Raw genomic sequence first — 21193 nt, forward strand, 5'->3', positions numbered from 1 at the left:
GGAAATATGAAAATTGCTATTTCGGCGCCGAGAATGATCTGAAACTATCTCAAGCATATACAATCATGATTTCATGCACTCCTTGCAAGGTTCTATGCTTCATATTTACATTGTTGCCCTTGCGTGACGTCATTTGTGACGTCACAAGGGTCACAATTTTTCTTCAATTACTCCCGATCAAATTGAGCTAGCGAGTCGGGAAAGCCACCAATGGACTCAGGAAGACCTGCCGAATCGAATGATATGCGACATGACCTCTTTTGACTAACTTCGTGACCTGGGGGTGCTGACCTGACCTTGGCCTGAGGTCAACACCCTAAGTTGACCTGACCCGAACAAAAAGTATATCACTCGATGCGCCTGAGCTAGCTGAGCACGATGATGCCAAAATCGCAGCTCTACGGCCATTTTTGGCGAAGTTATTTACCAAAAACCGAACCCGTGCCTTGGATCACTTGACCTGACCTCAGAGGTCACCGGTTGACCTGAGACCTTTACAGTGGGTTCCTACCAGTCACTCTGCATTAGACTTTGCCGCATACGACCACTTAACCGCTTAATTCTAGTTTAATTAGCGGCGCATTAGCGAGGTGGGTTCAATCAACCCTCTCTGCCGGGGCAAATGTAGGTCCGGAGAGTGAATTTGAGGGATTCTGAAGATACGGTCGTGTTCCCCACTCAATTCTGCGTAAGATGCCGGGTTTCGTATCTACGTAACTTGAACGTAACGGATGCGGCGGCCGCAAACGAACGTAAATCGAGGTCCCGAATTCCCTATTCGTTAACCCGCGCCCCACTGGGGGGGGGGGGGGCTATTTATAGCCCCCCCTCCCGTTTTTCTGCAATAACTTCCAAACCGCTTGACGTATCGACGCCAAACTTTCAGTACCTTAGGCCGCATCAATTTGACACCTTGTGTCAAAATTTGAACTTCGTACCTACTATAGGTCGGCCGGAAATGACGTCAGAGTGACGCCATGTTCGGCCGATTTCGACGCAAAACATTGAACCACGGCAATCGCTCCCAAGAGCTCAGTTTTTAGGCTAGATCCAATTTCTTTGCATGAGAGGACTCAGAATAGACTGCGCTATCTAACTGCTATCTCGGATTTTCGAAATTTTGAAAATTTTGAAAATTTGATATAATAATATCCAAAATTTATATTTTTACATTTTTTTCAAAAAGTTTTGACTTTTCGAAAAAAACCGGAATATATGTGATAGAACGCATTATTATGACTAACTCTAGCAAGTTTTAGCTAAATATCTTCAAAAATGGCCAAGTTTTACGCATTATTGCAAAAAATTCTCAATTATTTATTTTTCAAATCAATTTTTCAGCACGTATTTGACATCGTACGCCAATATAAATAGCACCATCGTGTTCCTGAGCTCAAACTGCATCCAATAGACACCTTTTTTATTGAAAAATTTAAACTTCAAAATTTGACCCTTTTGACCTGAAAATGACCTAACATAAGCTAAATGCGACTCAAAATGACCTCGAATGACACAGACGACATCAAATTCGAAATCTCTGACCTAAATGGACCATAAAACATGTGTCACGTGACCGACGCATGATATAATATTTTCGTGACCTGTGATGACCTGACCTTGACCTGAAAATCAAAGTACAAGTTTGGTACCCTCAGGGTAACTAGAGCATCTGTTCCCGAGTGTGTGATCCAAAAATGAGCCTGATCTGACTTGTAAGACGGCGGCCAGAGCCCAAAACGTGAATAAGCCAAAATGCTAATAATTTTTACTTTGACCTGACCTGTGACGTCATCGGTGACCTCGAGGTCAATGAAATTAGGTTTCGCTCGACAGTTTTTCCGGGGCTATCAGACGCCGTTTGAATTTTGACGATCGGCCCAGTAGTGAGTTAGGAGGGGGGGCTATGAATAGCCCCCCCCCCCCCCAGTAGGGCGTGTTATACGCAGACCCCAGTGGGGCGCGGGTTAACACAGGCGGCAGCCGGTTCCTGGTCTGCGCAATATGGCCGCCACCGTTAGGCACTACGGCCAATAGGGTTGAAGCGGCAGTGCTTCCCTGTGGTACGACCCCAAGCTAAAAGCGATTTGCGCACTAATTGAAGCAAATGCGCATGAAATGCCTGGCACATTCATGATGAGAAAAGTGCTGTGAATAGCTTGCCCTATTTTCTTTTAGATCAAGCTATCACAAGATAACAATATCGCTCTTGAAAGATAAATTTACTGAAACTCGCTAAAAATCGTTTATGTTTTGGAGTATTTTCTGTTTCTTTCTTTTAAAATAGGCAAAAAATAATATTTGAAACAATTTCTAGCAGAAAAATACATGTGGCTTAACCCGCGCCCCGCTGGGCTATTCAGCCATACGCGCCCTGCTGGGGGGGGGGGGCAGATTCTGCCCCCCTGTCTAACTTCCGAACCGATGGTCGTAGAAAGACGGGGAAAACGGCAATCAAAAGCTCTCAACGAGGCGAATCTAAAGAGCTCAAATTTTTTTGCTTAAGTAGGTCAGAGGTCAGGTCAAGGTCAGGTCAAGGGTACAAAATGCAAGTTTCTACAGTATCGGCCTTGCACCGTAATTGCCGAAGAATGGACTGAGACTGATTGCCCAAAACGTGTTCTTAGGCTACCAAGACAATATTCTTTGCATACAATATCATTCAAAGGTCAAGGTCAAGGTCAGGTCAGGTCAGGTCAGGTCACCAAAAACAAAATACAGGGTGTCTCAAAAGTTCGTTGACAGGTACAAGCCATGCTTTTTTGTCAATAATTCTGAATCAACAATAAATAAACAGTCGAAATTTTGCATGGGCATTGGTAACAGCCTTCCTCAAGCAGTCTCATTGTTTTCAAACGCATTCGACCCTTCATGAGCCCACAAAAAGGGTTCATCTCTGACCATGGGTCAAACATGAAAATGGAGGTCGCAAAATCGGGTCGGCTGAGAAACTCTCTGTTTCAGGAGTAATGGGAATGGTTAAGTCGGAAATGACACATGTTTATTTGCTCATCACCAACAGGTACAGATAAAACCCGGTTACAGGTGAAGTCATGGATAAATATAAGATAAATCTATATAAATACACGCAACACTTCGAACGGACAAAAGCTCAATAAAAGCCAGCTCGTGCAGCATGGAGCCTTACAGAGGCCTTGTACACTGATATCGGAGAATAAAAGAAGTCTAGAGATGTGTTGTCTCTTAAAAGCTCATTGCACCTTGATGGGATACGGCAGAAGGTATTGTTTTTTTATCGTTGCCACTCGAGCAAACGGCACATGCCAAAGAGCTGGGGACCTGTTGCGTCTGACAGGTGTCGACAGCTGAAACTGATGTAGCAGCTGAGGACAGTCAATGTGGCCGTGAAACACACCGTAAAGGAACATCAGGTCATGTTGCATGAGACGTGATTTGATCGAGGGAACGTTAAAATGATGAAGTAGGTGATCATAGCTAAGATTTTGTGAGCAAGTGTCACTAGAACAGGCCAGCCAGATGAGAAATGTGTGCTGAATACGTTCGAGTCTTTTGAGGTGAGTCACAGCTGCACCAGACCAGACCACACTGCCGTATTCGATGATGGAGCGAACATGAGCGTAAAACACAGACAGTAAAGGCTTAAAACTGACCCTGGCGCGGCGCGGGACGGCCGATCGCTGCATGCTTCTGATCAGCAGACCGACCATGCGTTTCGCTTTGGCGACCGTGGCATCTACGTGACCAGCAAAGGTCAGTTTATTGTCAAGCACAACTCCTAAATCGCGCACCTGCGTACATCGTTCCAGTGCGGCGTCACCTATCTTGTATGATGCTAATACAGGTGAGGTGCGCAAAGTAAAAGTTATCACATGACATTTCACAGGGTTCAGGTGCAAGTTCCAAGCGCGAGACCAGTCTACCAATGCATTGATGTCAGCTTGCAATGTATGAACATCATCTTCACAGCGAACCATTTTGTGCAGTTTGATATCATCCGCATACATCGTGCACCCGTGCTTGATATGAAGCGGGATGTCGGCTGTGTAGCACGCGAACAACAAACTGCTGCACACACTTCCCTCCGGCACGCCCGACAGCACAGGTGTCCATGTTGACTGCTTCCCGTTGACAACAACACGCTGTTTACGGTCACTAAGGTATGAATGAAGCCAGTTGTATGCAAGACCCGTTACGTTGAAAGACTTGTTTAGCTTATAGAGTAAAAGTTCGTGATTAACACTAGTAAAAGCGGAAGAGAAGTCGGTATAAATAACATCAGTTTGTTTGCCTTCGGCAATGGCACCCCATACATCGCTCATGAAACATGTAAGATTGGTCACACAAGATCGGTTTGATAAAAATCCGTGTTGGCTCAGCGGCAGCACAGGACGGCAGTGGCAAAGTGTCGGCGAGGATGAGTACAACATGATGATCATCTAATAAAAACGGTGGCTAAACTTTTTGAAGGACAAAACCATGCGAGACTAACAGCGTTTTGAACGACCCTCGTACGGCAGCAGACTCGTGCTCCGGAAAGCAGCTGAAAATGAAGGCATAACTATTGAAAACTGACAAGAAGCTCACAAACAGAGGTTACCCAGTTTAAAAAATTGCAGGTCATCGTAAAATAAAGACAAAGTATCATTTGAAATTGTTTATAATATCTAGAACGCTAAATTTTGGGGGAAAATAACACGAAAATCATCAATACCAAGGACAACTGACCCTCCAAAAGTGTCAATTAATGTAAAGTTTTATCTTATGAAGTTTCAAGAGGCAGATCTGGAGCGAATAGCTTTCTTTTAGACACAAAATCCCGACAAAACCACACGATGGACAGGTTTTGGCGGTTTACAAAGCAGAACCTCTCCTGAGGAAAACACTCCGCAACCCAGCGAAGGTCTTGGCATGGGGAATGACGAGCGTTTGGGATTTGCAAAATTTGCACAATGTGTCTAAGAAACAGATGGCCGACACATTCTTCTACGATATGCTGCGAAAAATTTTCCCCTGGCACTTCCCATTTGTTCAGGAATGGGGTTGTTTTGAAAAGGAAAATGGTGCTTGGGAGGTTGGCGCCAGTCATTCATGAATGAGTTAGCGCCAGAGAAGACCTACAAAATACTCACGGATGGTATCGATGCACGCTGTCGGCTTTCAGGGAGAAGCGGATGTTGCCGGGGAGCTCGTCAAACCTAATTCCGACGCAGAAACTGCAGGGGATTCCCTTACAAGAGCTTGAAAGCTTGTAACCTTTTATCAGCCTCCGGCAGCTGACGGAGCGACGAAAATCGGTATGGGCAAATATTTTTGGAGATACAGCAAAGGGTTTGATTTCCAACCTCCCGAATCAGTTGTCAAAGCATGCATATTTGTCTAGTGTGCACACAGACACAAAAACCTTAGATTTTTGGCCGGTTCTTATATGCTTTATGGGCATGGGAAATGTGTATAGGAACTTTTGAGACACCCTGTATAGAAAAGGGCATGTGCGACACATGTTTTATGGGTCATTTTATTCATAGAATTCAATAGGCACACTCAATTAGTGATATGGACCACCTCTGGATGAATTTCAGGTCGAGGTCAGGTCAAGGTCAGGTCAAGTGAGGTCAAATTTTGAAGTTGGTTGTTAAGGCCTAAAAAGGTGTCTGTCTGATGCAGTTTTTCACGGCGAGTCGAATGGTGCTATTTTTGTTTCCGTACGAGGTCTAGAACTTCCAAAAAATTCATTTTTCAAAAATTTTGTGTGTCGTGACGTCATAAAATTTTGAATAACTCCCACATTTTTGAACCGATTCTTCTCAAAATTGATATGTAGGTGCACATAGACCACCTATCTGACATATATTCCGGTTTTTTCGATACACTCAAAATTTTGGATTTTATAATTACTTTTTCCCAAAAAAGTATTACTTTTTCCCAAAAAAGTATTACTTTTTCCCAAAAAAGTCTGTTTTTTTAAAATTTGGGCCAAAATCCAAAATTTTCAAAAAACCGAGATAGCCATTTGATAGACAAAGTAGAATCACGTATAACCTTTTTTGTTACGTCTTGATTCCTTTAAAAATGAAGATCTTAGCGGCTTTTGAAATTTTGCGATTTTTTAGGCGAAAATGGCGAGCATGACGTCACTAAAACGTTATTTTCTCAAAAATTTTCCGACGGATTTCGCTCAAATTTTCAGGGAACGTGTCAAATTGATGTATGATAAGGTAATGAAAGTTTGACGTCGCTGGCGTAACGCGTTTAGAAGTTATTGGCGAAAAACGGGAGGGGGGCAGATTCTGCCCCCCCCCCAGCGGGGCGCGGGTTAAAGTCATCACTAGAGCTGGCCACCACTATAACAAACAAAATTTGCTGTCATTGGTCGGGCCAGATGGTGCCTAGTTTGTACGATTTAGGAGGTAAATGGCAATTTAGGCATATTTCAACAGTTAATTAACCATTTTTGTGGTTTGTTAAGATGGCCGTGATCACAGTGTTTCATGTAATGGCAAATTTGGCATAAAACATCGCTTGGTCCCATGAGCCCATGAGCATGAGTTGTGTGTTGATGCTCCATTGATTATTGCAGCATATTGCAGCAAAGCTAACCACGTCCTTTCAAACCATGCTAGTCAGCATGTCTTGCTCAGCAGCTGTTAAATACACTGTTTCGTTAATCTTTTTTGTTGTTTGTCAGTTTTTCCTTTTCGTGAATCTTTTTGTTGTCGGTCATAGTTTTTCCTAACTAGGAACAATTCCACCTTCATTCTATTGGACTGTTGGGGAAAATTCATTCATCGTTACCTTTCACAGATCGTGACATTCTTTTGTCATGGGAGGCCATATATGTATTTATGCTACCTTACATCAGTAAAATGTGGTTGGCTCATGGTTGTGATTATTTTCAAGAAATGTGTTACAGTTTTAGTCTATTCATCATCTCTCTCATGTAACATTTTCATTTTTCAGATCAGGATGGAGGAAACATTGGAAAAAAAGAGAAAGACCTGGAGCAAGGTTGCAAAATGTGGAAATGCTCACCATGGAGACGTCCTTCTAAATCGAGCATCTGAAAGTCCCCCCGTCAGGTTGTTGAGGACAAAAGCAAAGAAAATTAACACTGCTGTCCTCAAGTTCTATTTTCCTAACGTCTCCAAAGGCGCCACTCCAACGTTCTTGTGTTCTGCATGCGTCAGCCATGCACAGGAAGTACTTGGCCTGGAGAAAGGAACAAGCAAAACAACGACTTCAAAAGGAACACCTGAAGCAACCACTTCAAAGGTACCAGATGAGGAGACCACTTCAAAGGCACCAGGTGAAGAAACCACTTCAAAGAAAACAGATGAAACAACCACGTCAAAGGGGGCAGAGGAGGCAACCACTTCCTCCATTGCAATGGAAGTAGAATGCCTTGATGACGCGTCAACTGCAGCAGGAAAAGTGAAAGGTGCTCATGAAAGCAAAAAGACGAAGTCGGATTGTGCTTTTTCGGCCGTGATGGACTTGATCGTAAAGGACGAAGTCAGTCAAAATCAACTGAAGTGTCTAGCGGGTGCCATAGGCACTTCACTCAACAGTAAGCTGTATGCAGAGAGTGTTGCGATGGCCGGGAGGTACAAGTCAATCCCCCAGTTGGAGAACCTGAGCCCAAGACAATGGTTAGGCGAAAGAAATGAAGTGGTCATGGAGTTTCTTGAGAAAGTCACCCAGGCTCGAAGAGAATCAGATGACATGGACGAACGGAAGGCTGTCAGACTATGCCATTTGTATGAACATATCCTCGGCGCTCGTAACAAGCGTTTCGTCGGCCCATTCTCCTTTTGTGAATCATTGGTGAAGAATACATATTCTCAGAGCAAATCCGCCCAAGCCATTGCCAGCGCTGCAGCTCCCTCGGGGTCGGTGACCACCCATCGTGCCATGCTAGCAGAGAATGCTACTGTAGAAGGCAAACTGCACGCCGAAGGCGATGTTGATGTCTTTTGACAACAACCAGGTTGTGAAGAGATCGACAATGCTGATGATTGGTGGTCAACGGACTGTGAGTGGATGCACTATGGTGTGTTCAATCCAGCAAGAACGAGCAACCAACGTACAGAAAGATAGTTCCCTGATGCCATCTTCGTACGAGTGTTTTGAAGGAGAGCAGCTGGCAAGCGCATTGGAAGACGTCAACGCCCTGGAAAAGGAGCTGGCGGTTGACTTCAGAGCCTATCGAGGCAGGTTCTTTCACAGAAGACTTCAACAGGTTCAGAAGGAACAAAAAATGAATGACGAAAAGTTGATAGATCCGACGGACGTGTACGCAGCTAGCGGTCACTGGCAAGGTCAGCTGCAGGAAGTGTGCTGAGGTTCTTGATAGCTCGTGTTTGCGTTGTTCGGTATGCGGAGAAAGTCTCAAGGGCTCGGAGGTATCACGTGAAGAGCCGTATGACGTACCATCGAGGCCCATTGATTGCAATAAAGGCCGCAGCGTCCCAAAACCATGTTTCAGCTTGGGTGTCGGGTGAGATACATAGAAGTTGTTACTGCTATTTTTAGCAGCTGCATTTGCCAAAAATGGTATCCCTGATTAGATTTGATGCTTCCTGAATCAGCTAGATTTTTAGCATTATTCTTTAAAGTTTTCAGGCAAGTGCTTGGTTCATCTGCACCTTTGAGATTTTTAGTATTGATTTTGCATGCAAAATAGTGGCTTTTGGAGTCGAAGATGGTTGTTTGACCAGTTTTCTGCCACATACTTTTTACCGTACCCATTTTTAGCAGATCCGTACCCATTTTTAACAGATTTCTGTTAAAAATAGCAGACTGCTAAAAATTGCAGATTTTACCACAGTTTCCCCGACTGTCTTGAGACGGTCTTCGTAAGGTTGTCCGAAGTGTGTTTATACACCCCTCCCCCCCCCCAGCAGGGCATGGAAATCCAGGACCCTCAGTGGGGAATGGGTTAATACTATCAAAATAGCAAAAAAATGGCAAGCCCTTTTTTATTTCATCTTTATGACTGTCAACACCTGTGTGACGAGAGTTCTGAACTGTCCGATCTACAAATGCTGTTTCCTAAATAGGATCCCAAAGCTCTTTCAGTCGCCTGTCACTCACTGGCATCCTCTTTTGCAGCCTGCCGAGCATGTGCCTGAGGTGGACGCTCATCTAGCAGCTGACATGGACTCTGGTACACCATCCGACTCTGAGACCGGCTGCGGCCGCTCAGGCTCTGAGGACGAGGACGGCACGCCATCGGTAAACCCGGCCCCTCCGCCGGCCGCCGGACCTCTAGACGCGGTGCTACACAGTGATGCCATCGGTGACACGCTCTACTCTGAGCGCGGCCTGTTGCGGACGCTGATGGCGCTCAACGCCGCCGTGCCACGCTACCTCGGACTGGAGAGGTCGGCCGGTGAGGGCGGGGACGCGGAAGGTGACGGGGCGGGGGAGTCACCGGAGGATGGCGGTGGGGACGAGCCGCCTCTGATGGAGCTGGACGCTGAGCTGGAGGAGCAGCTCTGTCAGCTCTGGGACATGACTGCCGAGCGGGCGGTGGCAGAGTTCGCGGCCGCCAGCGGCCTCCTCGAGGTGGTCTGGCCGCTGCTGGACCGCTCGCCGTGCCCGCGCCTTCTCGAGATTGTGTCCGGCGCGCTGGCCAACTGCGCCGGACACGGTGCCAAGGCGCTGCCCGGCGGCGCCGACACGGCCGCCGCCGCCGTCGGCCTGCTAATCGCCGGGTCGCGCGGCGACGCGCCCGTACTACGCGAAACGCTGCGGCTGGCGCAGGCGGCAGCCTGTGCGCAGCCGGAGCCGGAGCGGCTGCTGCGCGCACTGGCTGGCTGGCTGCCGCTGCTGGTGGACGTGCTGCGCGGCGCACTGTTCGCGCCGCTGCTGCGCCAGGCGCTGGGCCTGCTGGCGGCCGTGGCCGAGCTGCCGGACCGGCGCGCCTGGTGGCTGGGCGAGCTGGCTGCCGTCCGGGAGCTGCCCGCCGCCGTGCTGGAGGGACTGGCGCAGTTGGTGGGCGGCGACGGCGCGGGCGTCACGGCAGCAGAGGCGCTCGACTGCTGCCGCGACTCGCTGCTACTGCTGGCGGAGGTGGAGGCGATGGAAGGAGCGGAGAAACCGGACACAGGTCAGTCGGTGCCGGGGGACGGCGGCGGGGGCCCACACCCGCTACACAACATGTGGTTAGCTGGGGAGGGATCAGGGGCTGGGCATGGTATTAAAGTGCTGTGATATTTCCAGAATCTTCGCAGCTGATCTTTTCATAGTTGCAACTGCTGGCGCGGCTGCCCGTACTGCTCCGGTGCACGAACCCTGCTGACGTCAAACGGACCGGGGGTGTCACGACTGTTCACGATTTCGACATTACGCATCATAGAAATGACCGTATTCATTGATACTGCCTCCTCCAGTGATTTGAGCTGTACCTTACGGGACAGCTCCCTGTCCGACACCCCTGATATGAGACGATCTCTGATCCGCTCGTCAGCGTCTACAAAACCTGCTTACTTGAAGTGGTACGTTAGGTTCAAAAGGTAGGCTGCGCCATGTTCGAGTGCTTGCTTGTGTGGCTTTGAGGGTCCCAGATGCAGACACTACCAGTACCAGCCGAGAACTATTAGTCGAGCAGCGTGACGGTGGCGCGGGGCGGCCACTGCCCAGACAGCACTTGACACCGGCTCCGGCTCAGAGGCGGCTCCAGCCTCCAGGATATAGACAGAGAGGGTGACCTCACCAGGCACCACGATACATAAGTCTCTTGGCATTCCTCCGGTGTTCCCCGTGTTTCTTCTCCGCCTCCGTGTCTTCGCACCTCGGTGGGATTTCGCCATTCCGTTTGCGGGCTTATCGTATATGTGCGTTCGGTGCTCCCCATCCACTGAAAAACAGGCCCGCTCGGCACCGTAAAAACTTGACCGCTGACTGCTGATCCGGACGGGGACAGCTTCGGGCGGCTTTCACACGAGTTTTGGATTGTGGTCCGGCTGTCACCATGGTCCGGAGTTGCTCTAGTTCTTAGCCCCTTTGTGGCTTGGGTCACGAGTGCGATGTTTTCTCAGCCCTCAGGTGTTCGTGTGCGTATGAGTTCTATTGTGCCTCTACACATTCTTGTTTTCTCCCTGTTCATCGTTCTACCTCGCTTTAGTGTGTTGTACCCCAGGGATCATCTGATAGTGTACGGGCGGGGCTTCGGCCGGCGGCCCAACAATAGCGCCCGTGCGTTACACGCGATTGGCTCACTCCGGTTCCTCGGGCCTGCCGATCACGATCAACATTGACAGCTTTCTCACAATTACACCGAACAAAGTCGCCTGTGTGATACAAGCTTGACCTGGCTTTGGTTTGATACCTTGATTAGGTAGATTGTAGATAGAACATACCACGCCGGTTTCCGTTCCCACTCTTGCTCTCGTTCTCGTTCCGTCCTTGCTAATCGGTGGATTGTCACCGGGCGCGTTTGGCGTCTGTGTTTTAGTCGAACTGTGAATACGCATGGGTATAATGACGCCGAGGTACGCGTTTTTCGTTGTGAACGAGTCTCGACAGCCTTCAGTTAATGTGTTCTCTGCTGTGCGGTCGGCTCACCATATGCAATGAATGGAGCGAGCTGCTTTCCCTCAAGGGAATCAATGGACAATTATTTGCTTATCAATTTCCAACACCACTTGAACGGGCGTCGGAGTGTATATTCGGGATTCATGTGATGTCACACGTCGGCCAGCGCGTTGCTTTCACGGGCCATATTCCCTGAGTGCAGTGCCTGCTTTCTTTTTGCCTGCCCCAGACAACATTTGGTGCGTACTTCGCTTAGAGATGGCGCGAAGCTGGAGGTGGCATGAATAACAGATTTTGGGGGTGCATCTATGTTGCATGTTTTTTTTTATAACATTGTTTTGGGGATTTCAACCCAAAACAGGCAGTGTCAAATATTACCACTGCCTCAACACTTATTATAGACCATATTGAGGGCCTTGCGCCGGAAACGGCGTACGGTCTTCAGCGTATTTCTACGCAGATGATTGAGTGTGCCGTTAGAAAAATTATTGACAGATCTGAATAGAACTGTCAACTTGCGCATGGTTCTTGCGTAAGTAGGTGCCGTTATATTAGCGACCTCCTGAGCACTGCATTCGGCGCGAATGCAGGGAACAAGGAGGCCGAAGACAATCAGAATGATAGTGATTTTCATCGCGCATTTATAAAAATCAATCACTCCATTCGGTGTCATCGATATCTAGTATATTGACTCTTCGACTTCTATCTAAATGTTTTCGGATTTGTTCGAATTTATTTTCTTCATACTTGTAATCGTAAATGTTAAGAAATGCGGCCGGATCTATTGACAAGTTGTACATAGCTTCGATAGCGGGCTCTAGATCGAATTCTACGTTGTAATGTGACGCAATAAGCTGCGAGGCTTTTGATCGTGTTTGACGGTTGTTGTAAACGCGCATTATGTCTTTGAATGAAATATCCCTCGCCAGGCCAGGGCCTTTTTCATAACGCGGCCGGCCGGGGGGGGGGGGTTGGTACGACCCCCCCCTTGGCGATTGGCTCCTATGACACTTAGAAACACCAAATTTACAGGGTAGATGGGTCTATAGGAGATCTCGCCCCTGTGCAAATTTGGTTGCTCTAAGTCAATATTTAGGGGGGTTTTGGGGGGTATAAATGTAAAATTTTGCTAAAACAGGCTAAAAGTTTTTCGCTTATAACTTTTGATCTAATTAAGATAGAGCAAAAAGAAAAGCACCAGTGAACTCAGCACGTCAAGGCGCGTCGAATGATATACTTGTTTGCTTGCTTAAGTGTACTTGAAAGGTTAAGCACATCTTAAGTACATCTTAAGTCTTAAGAGTGGTCGAAATGCTTAATGTTGCATAGCATTCGACTCGGCTGTTCAAGAGGAACAGAACGATGCCATTTTGAAAGCTGTATCTTAATTGTGTGGCAAGTTATTGGCACAAACGTCATTTGACCTCAGTTGACCTCATTTGACCTGACCCATGGATAAGTACATCAAACAAAGAAGCACCGAGTGACCTAATGTTAAGTACTGTTGTTTCAAAGCACCAAAGTGATAGAACGAAGCGGATATCGCCAGTATTTTCCGAATTGAATATTTTCCCATAGGCTTAACATTATGACATAATGACCTCTAACTGCCCTCAGGTCAGTGACATGAAAAAAAAACGGAATATGTGTTATACAACTCGGTGAACTTAGGACATCCTGAAAGTTTGAAGGAAATCAGTCCAAAACTGTGAGTTGGACAGATGCATAAAGAAAATTGAAATTTGACCATGACCTTGTACCGGTTTTTCTGACCTGGTGACCTGACCTGAAACGGCAGAGACCTGAAATTTTCAGGGAAGGTGCCAAAAGGTTGCCCCAGAGGGTATACCAAATTTGGCGGCGCTATGCGCCGCCGTTTTAACGTTTTTGCGAAAAACCTTAGGGGGGGGGGTTGCATCAACACCCCCCCTGGCCTGGCGAGGGATATATTGTTCAATCACCAGTGCAATGTCAGGGTTATGTCGCCTTCCGAGTTTTTCCATGCGTTTGATTACGTCCGTGGCGTACACCCATCTGTCGGACAGTTCTACAAGGAATCCGCCACAAAAAGTGCCAATTATCGATTTTGTCATTTTTAGTGAAAGGTTGAACCGATTGGCCAGATCAGCTTCAGTGTCATGTATATTAACATCTATCGGCGACGCAAAGACGGCATCGTCACCCATAGCGAGTAGTAGAAAAGGATTGAGTTCGTCGGTGAGTTTTGTCATTGCGCATAGAGTGGTGTAAGTGTTTACTAGTGCTGTGGAAGCGTCTCTATGTTGCATGTGACGGCACTCTTGAAGATGGCATGTCCAACTAGAGGTCCAATGAAGTTTTTTTTTCATTTCTTCAGGAAGGCGATGCTTTATCAGGCGGTCCGGCTCCGGTAAACTACAATAGTGAGCACACGCGAACATTTTTAAGGCTTACTAGGCAACTGAGTTTCTGCAACTAATCTTGCTGATGTGCTAGTGTAATTGTGACGTACTTTTCACCTGTTCAAAGGGAAGCCGAAGCCCAAAACAAAAACATGATATGTACAATGTACATAATGTATTGACATCCATTATCCACCATGCTGTTCAGTGTTCGTTGCAAACACCCTCCACCCTACACAAACACAGCAATGCATGCATGCATATCATACATACTGCAGACATAAATACATACATACATAGTACATACTTACATACGTAAGTACACATATACATACACACATACCTAATACATATACATATACACTGTCATGCCTCATACATATGTACACATAACATTGATGAACCTCCAATGGAAACACCTCATTTACCACACCTTTAGATGAAAACCTCCATTGGAGGTTCATCAACTGGCCCGCGACAAAATGGACAGCGAGCGTCCCAAGCCCTGTGGACCCTCTGGAGACACGCTATACACGCATACGCATGCCTGCATGGGTATATCACCCTTCGGATGACTTCCGGCTCCCAGGGCCGGAGGCAGATGATGCATTCCTGAAACACATAGGCATCATATTTATCAAATTATATTCTTCAAATTCGGCAATATATCAATATATTTATTTTAGTATGAGGCTACGGTTCTTAATCATCGTGTTTTTTACAATGGAAAATGCTGTAGCTTTCAACTCAGACTTTCCTTGTAACTGTTGTTTCCACCCGTGGCAGATTGGAATATAACAGGACATTTGTTCAGAGAATTTGGCCTGGCTCTTAAATTTAACAACTTTTGACGAAGAAGTTGTGATGTGACTTATCAAATACTGTTTTTTTTTCGACAGGCGCTGATAGTTTTAAAAACGCAACCTTGTCAAAATAAGTTAACAGTGTAGGCGAACCAGTATGGACCACAGTTGGCTGGTGCCACTGTTGTGGGAGGTCAGTGCAGCTTTTCTGCATGGTCAGTTGTCCTGTTCGAGACATGGTGCCGAGCTCAAATCTGCAGTATGGTCAGTTGTCCTGTTCGAGCAAGGCCTTCTATGCCAAAAAGGCAAAAGCACAACTGCCACGTGCTTGCACTTGGCCTTGTTGCCGGCACCAGTTGTACACTCACATTGACTGTTCAACACAGTACCAGAGGGACTCGTGATGACCTTCACCTGTACCTGGTCTCTGTCATCGCAGATATCACCTGACACTGCAAAAAGCACCTGCTGTCCTTTGCTGCCACCATACAGGAGACCAGCCAGCACTGCTTATACATCTTCATAGGCGGATGGCTGTTTGTTGAGTCATCATCTTGCAAATTTGCGTATATACAATCAAGAGTTACTTTGAGACAGCTGAACTGAGAACTTACCTATGTAACTTAGCTTCTCAGAAGTCCATGGCATTTCCTTTTTTCCGCTGCTGTACCATCTCTTCATCACTTAAACACACATACATACATACACACATACCTCAAACATTCATACACTGTCATGCCTCATACATATGTACACATAACATTGATGAACCTCTAATGGAAACACCTCATTTAACACACCTTTAGATGAAAACCTCCATTGGAGGTTCATCAACTGGCCCGCGACAAAATGGACAGCGAGCGTCCCAAGCCCTGTGGACCCTCTGGAGACACGCTATACACGCATACGCATGCCTGCATGGGTATATCACCCCTCGGATGACTTCTATCCCCCAGGGCCGGAGGCAGGTGATGCATTCCTGAAACACATAGGCATCATATTTATCAAATTATATTCTTTAAATTCGGCAATATATCGATTTTAGTATGAGGCTACGGTTCTTAATCATCGTGTTTTTTTACAATGGAAAATGCTGTAGCTTTCAACTCAGACTTTCCTTGTAACTGTTGTTTCCACCCGTGGCAGATTGGAATATAACAGGACATTTGTTCAGAGAATTTGGCCTGGCTCTTAAATTTAGCAACTTTTGACGAAGAAGTTGTGATGTGACATATCAAATACTGTTTTTTTTTCGACAGGCGCCGATAGTTTTAAAAACGCAACCTTGTCAAAATAAGTTAACAGTGTAGGCGAACCAGTATGGACCACAGTTGGCTGGTGCCACTGTTGTGGGAGGTCCGTGCAGCTTTTCTGCATGGTCAGTTGTCCTGCTCGAGCAAGACCTTCTATGCCAAAAAGCACAACTGCCACGTGCTTGCAATTGGCCTTGTTGCCGGCACCGGTTGTACACTCACATTGACTGTTCAACACAGTACCAGAGGGACTCGTGATGACCTTCACCATCTACGTGGTCTTTGTCATCGCAGATATCACCTGACACTGCAAAAAGCACCTGCTGTCCTTTGCTGCCACCATACAGGAGACCAGCCAGCACTACTTATACATCTTAAAAGCAGATGGGTGGATGTTTGTTGAGTCATCATCTTGAAAATATGCGTTCCTATATACATTCAATAGTTACTTTGAGGCAGATGAACTGAGAACTTATGTAAGTTAGCTTCTCAGAAGTGCATGGTATTTCCTGTTCTTTCTGCTGTACCATCTCTCCATCACAAAAGTTGTGGTTTCTGTCGAATGCAATGAACCTGAAAATGAAATGAGAACATTTGTTAATTGTTTTACATTTCCAATTTGATATTTACAATTTACATCTTATTTATTGAAGAGGTAAAAGAAGACCATTGACATGCCTCTTTTGAATAAATTAGCCAGTGTGGCATCAATGCCATCATTAAACAAATTAACATGGACATCACAGGATCTTAGTGGTCTGAATAGTAAATATGAATGAAAAAAAAACATTGGACTGAAATATCAACGTCTGCATCCTGGGCTTCGTCCTCTTGGCTTTTCCATCTACGCCGTCCGTGGTTTCCTGGCGTTCGTTCTCCACGTCCTCTTGGCCGTCAGTCTCAACATTCAGGATCGTGCTCAGGTCTACCCCGGCATGTTGTGACACCATACCAGAATCAAGGCATTCCATGAGGACTGCTGCTTTTGTGAGCTCCAGAGTACTGTCTAGTAGGCGATACAACTCTTTATGCACATTGCGATCATGACCCATGTGCCTTGTCGGAACTTCGAAATCAGTGTCAGAGAGAGCCAACCTCTGAGAAATGGTATCACAATACTTTCGCAACCGTATAGCCGTAAAGTAGTGGGGCATCTGATGTCCCATCTCGGAGACAACTGACTTCAGAGCCTCGCACCCTGGGAAGTGGCCACTCTGGTTGGTAGGGGACGCCAGCAGAAAAACTGGCTGATGAACGTGGGGCTGTATTCGAAGCAAAGGTGTACAAAGTATAGTTTTTTTTTTTTTTTTTTGGTGAGATGATGACGCCCATACAACCCCGTTGGCCCGGGACGCAGGGGCTGGACCTATGGTGTCGACGGCGGAGGCTCGGCCACGGTTTTTTTTCTGACGAGCTTTCGGCATGCCTCCGTGCACATTGAAAAAAGAAAAACACAGCGAGACCATGTATTAGCGGCATATAACGCCATTGAGCACATACGAGCACGACTCTACACTGTAGAGTGTAGCCTCGCATCTGTAGAGTCTACAGCATTGGCTGGGCCTCGAGAAGGCCGTGGAGGAACGTCGCGATGTCATCCCAGCCCGCTGCAGACGGGTGCACGCCATCGGTTCCCAAGAAGCCCGCAGACGGCTGGAAGGGTCTGAAGGCGACGGGGAAGTCGTCACTCGGCCGTCGGAATAGGCGACGTAGCGGCAGGTTGACGAGGCGCCGCCGCCGCCGAAACAGCGACACCGATACCGCCCCCCGACGACTGGAGGTGCGAGGTGGGATAGGAAAGATATATATTTCGCTGGAGCCAGCTGCCAGCATGCCAAGAGCCAGCTCCCGGACAACGCACGGGAAATTGTCACACGAGAGCCGGGGCGGCAAACGTAACTTAGTTCCAAACGGACATGACAGCCGACAGCATAGACATTAGCTCGGGGTGGGGTAGCCTCGACGAAAACACACTCTTTCCTCACGGGCTGACGCCCTGATAGCAGGGAAACCACCCACTCGGTAGATCACGGAAAAGGATGCACGTAAGCCACCCCGACCGATAACTCACCAGAAGCTGAACAAACGACTGGAACAGTTTGACGGTTCTTGATTCTTGAAAAGCGGGGTTAGAATATGCAAGAACATGCGATCGCAGTCGCGTGTACGGAAGCTCGACACGCATTGAACTGCGCACGCGTGTGCGCCGGTGCGGCTCGGCGCGGGCCGATGTCCGCTCCCGGGGCCGGGATAACGGCTATTAAATTAAAGGAGTTGCAATGCGCTGCGCTACCGATAAAAGTATACAGGAAGCTGGTGCTCCCTGAATGACCATTTGTTTTCCCTCTGAACAAACTCTGCCCGAACGCCGACCAGAACTCCAATGGCCTCACGAGCGTCGTCCGGGATCAGGACCGGTACCTTGTTTCCTCTGTTCCTGATTGTCATAATAACGTCCAGCTGTCTAACAGCCGTACTTCCAGCTTGGTCATGGACTTCTTGATTTCTTGAATCGGTTCCGTATTGTAGTTGTGACGCTGCATCCATGACGATAGCAGAACTCTTGCTACCTCAGTTGATCGCCTTTTATCGAACACTATCAGGCGCGCGAGCACCTTGGAAGTTCCCCGAACTCGCCCCTGTTGGCTGGTACCCTGCAGTTTGTTCAGGTCCTCTGTCAGGGGAATCACGTTGATTTTCTCGTACTTTTTGGCATTTTTTGTCTTCAGAGCGGCATGAGCAACTTGTGACCCGGCGGGTGTCGCTCGTCAAATACATTTATGGTGGCGGCGCTCGTGACGGCACCCTCGACCGGCGGCACCCACTTTTTAGTTCTCTTTCCTTCGCGGCGGACGGTGATGCGACACATTCGTTTACATGAAAAGGATGCTCTTTTGCTCCTTTTTACATTGTTGAACGCCAGTGCAAAATTGGCGTTCAGTTTCATGCTGACGGTCGAGTTCGAGCCCGTCAAGTATCAGGTTTCAGCAAGTCAATGTAAGCGCAGCATTGAGTTTGAGCGCAACGGGTATCCCCATGGCCTCCAGCGCGTTACAATCAGACATAGCGCATGAGAGTTGCAACGTGACACCGTTCGACAGCACACCAGACACCAAGCGCTCCCTCAACCACGGGCCACACATTACGCTCTCGGGGGAGTTCTGCCCAGCCTCGTAGGTCGCCTTAACGACACTAAAAATTGGTGGGAAGTACAAGGCTCCCCACATCTAACAGCCACTCACCCGTGAAACTTTGAAGGTTGTCAACGCCTCCCGATTGTGCATAGCGACACTTCGGTCAGTTTGAAGAGCCGCTTTGCAAAGAGCACACGAGTGGATGGCAGAGCCCTTAGCACACAGGTACCCCGCTATATTTATATGTGATCATATTGTCTGTCACGTCCTCCGCGCTCGGTCCACTTCCAAGGCCGTGTTCGGCTCGACGGACACATGAGCCACTGTTGCCGGCACGGAACAGTCTGTACTAGCAGCCACTTTGTATTGAGGGTACCTGTATGAAATTCACGGTAAAAATATTAAAAAAAAAAACAGTTACATTAATGGAGTTGTCAGCTCTTGAAAAATTACGCTTAGCTGCAGGTGGCATGAATCACAGATTTTTGGAGTGCATCTATGTTGCATGTGACCGCAATTTTATAAAAGATGATGATGTCTCTGCATACTTGCAGTTTGCTTTAGTGTGTCAAACAAATAAACATGCGTCGCTGGTTTCGCACCGCGAATCAAAAATGAGGCGTTGAACACGAACAGTCATGAATGCTGTTCTATGTTCTAAAAAAATATGTGGTCTTTACTAGCGAGCTGTGCCGTTGTCCTTTTACCGAGGCCTCGAAGCCGGCCATCATCTCTGATCTTCAGCATGTCATCCTTCAACTCAGTCATCAAAACGACTGCGTTCTGGATCTGGTTCATACTGTCCTTCACAGCTAGGACACGAAAACGACTGCGTCCTGGATCTGGTTTATGTTATTTTTCACAGCTGGGACACAAAAACGACTGCGTTCTGGATCTGGTTCATGCTGTCCTTCACAGCTAGGACACAAAAACGACTGCGTTCTGGATCTGGTTCATGCTGTCCTTCACAGCTAGGACACGAAAACGACTGCGTCCTGGATCTGGTTTATGTTATTTTTCACAGCTGGGACACAAAAACGACTGCGTCCTGGATCTAGTTTATACTATCCTTCACAGCTGGGACACATAGACAGGTTTTATCATGAATTTCATACAGGTACTCTAAATACAATACTTGTCCAGATTATATTTACAATAGCAGCCACTTGTGTGAAGGCAGCCAGCAGCCCATCAGTGCCCGGCTCACAGTTTCCGCCCACCGAGGGACTTAAGACACCGTTCACAGCGGACTTCCGGCATGTCTGCCTGAACTGTTACCTACGGATCCGGTTTGTAGTTGTCACCACCGGCACGACGAATAATGTCTAAAAAGTTTTTAAGCGCGTCCAACGTGTTAAGAGCTGGCCCGAGTCTTTTACTTGCTCCCACACTTTCTCGACTGCGTTGATTGCATTGACACCGGCTATGCTATCGGGCCCTGAACCTCCCGGCACAGCCTAACGGCCTAGCCACCTACGATCTTCAATGAGAAGACGCAGATGCTCCTTCTCTGTTGAAGCGCTCAGTGCTCGCTTGAACGGTTACTGCTTCACCAGGCACCAGACATGAAAAGGCATGTCGAACTGTTGTTTGCAAGTTAGACCTGACTAATGTCTTGAGACATCGGTCTACTTACTTGGAACAGCATCGAAGTCTTCGATGACATTGACTCTCATAGCTGTTTAATTCTCCATCCCCGTCCCCCACAGATATCTACAGTATGGCACTTTTTTCAGTCCTCACCATGCCACTTTACTGCGACGATTCCTTTAGGTCCGGAATTGGATGGCGATCGACTCACCATCTGGCTCTTGTACCACAGGAGCTCGTACGATCAGGCTTTGCCCCAGATTTTTCCATTGGAGTCTGGTGCACGATTTGACGGCAACAACATTCATCGTTTGGCAACATATCGTCACCTGAGCTTTTCTAGGATCACTTCATTAATCGCCACTGCGAAGAGCGCCACACTGAGCACCACGCCCTGGTGAACGCCGTTTTCCTGAGTAAAACTGCTCGAAACGTGACTGCCAACGCAGACTTTGAACCAACGACCTGATAAAAAGTTCTTGATAAAAAGGCCCATCCGGCCGCGTATGCCGTACTTA

General features: G+C 47.4%; 1 protein-coding gene across 3 annotated transcripts in view; it reads left to right on the top strand.

Moving 5' to 3' along the window:
* Positions 1-21193, top strand: part of LOC122392038 — an 81774-nt gene that overhangs the window by 5573 nt on the left and 55008 nt on the right. For 2 of the 3 annotated variants that reach the window (XM_043386530.1, XM_043386522.1), the window contains exon 2: positions 9088-10087. In XM_043386530.1, the coding sequence (XP_043242465.1) occupies positions 9133-10087 (955 nt within the window). In that variant the 5' untranslated portion in view covers positions 9088-9132. Of the gene's footprint in view, positions 1-8384; positions 8474-9087; positions 10088-21193 lie in introns of those variants that run through there. The other variant, XM_043386512.1, reaches the window with a different exon arrangement.

This window comes from Amphibalanus amphitrite, unplaced genomic scaffold, assembly GCF_019059575.1.
Source record: "Amphibalanus amphitrite isolate SeventyFive unplaced genomic scaffold, NRLGWU_Aamphi_draft 000022F_arrow, whole genome shotgun sequence".
In the NCBI taxonomy this organism is placed as follows: domain Eukaryota; kingdom Metazoa; phylum Arthropoda; class Thecostraca; order Balanomorpha; family Balanidae; genus Amphibalanus; species Amphibalanus amphitrite.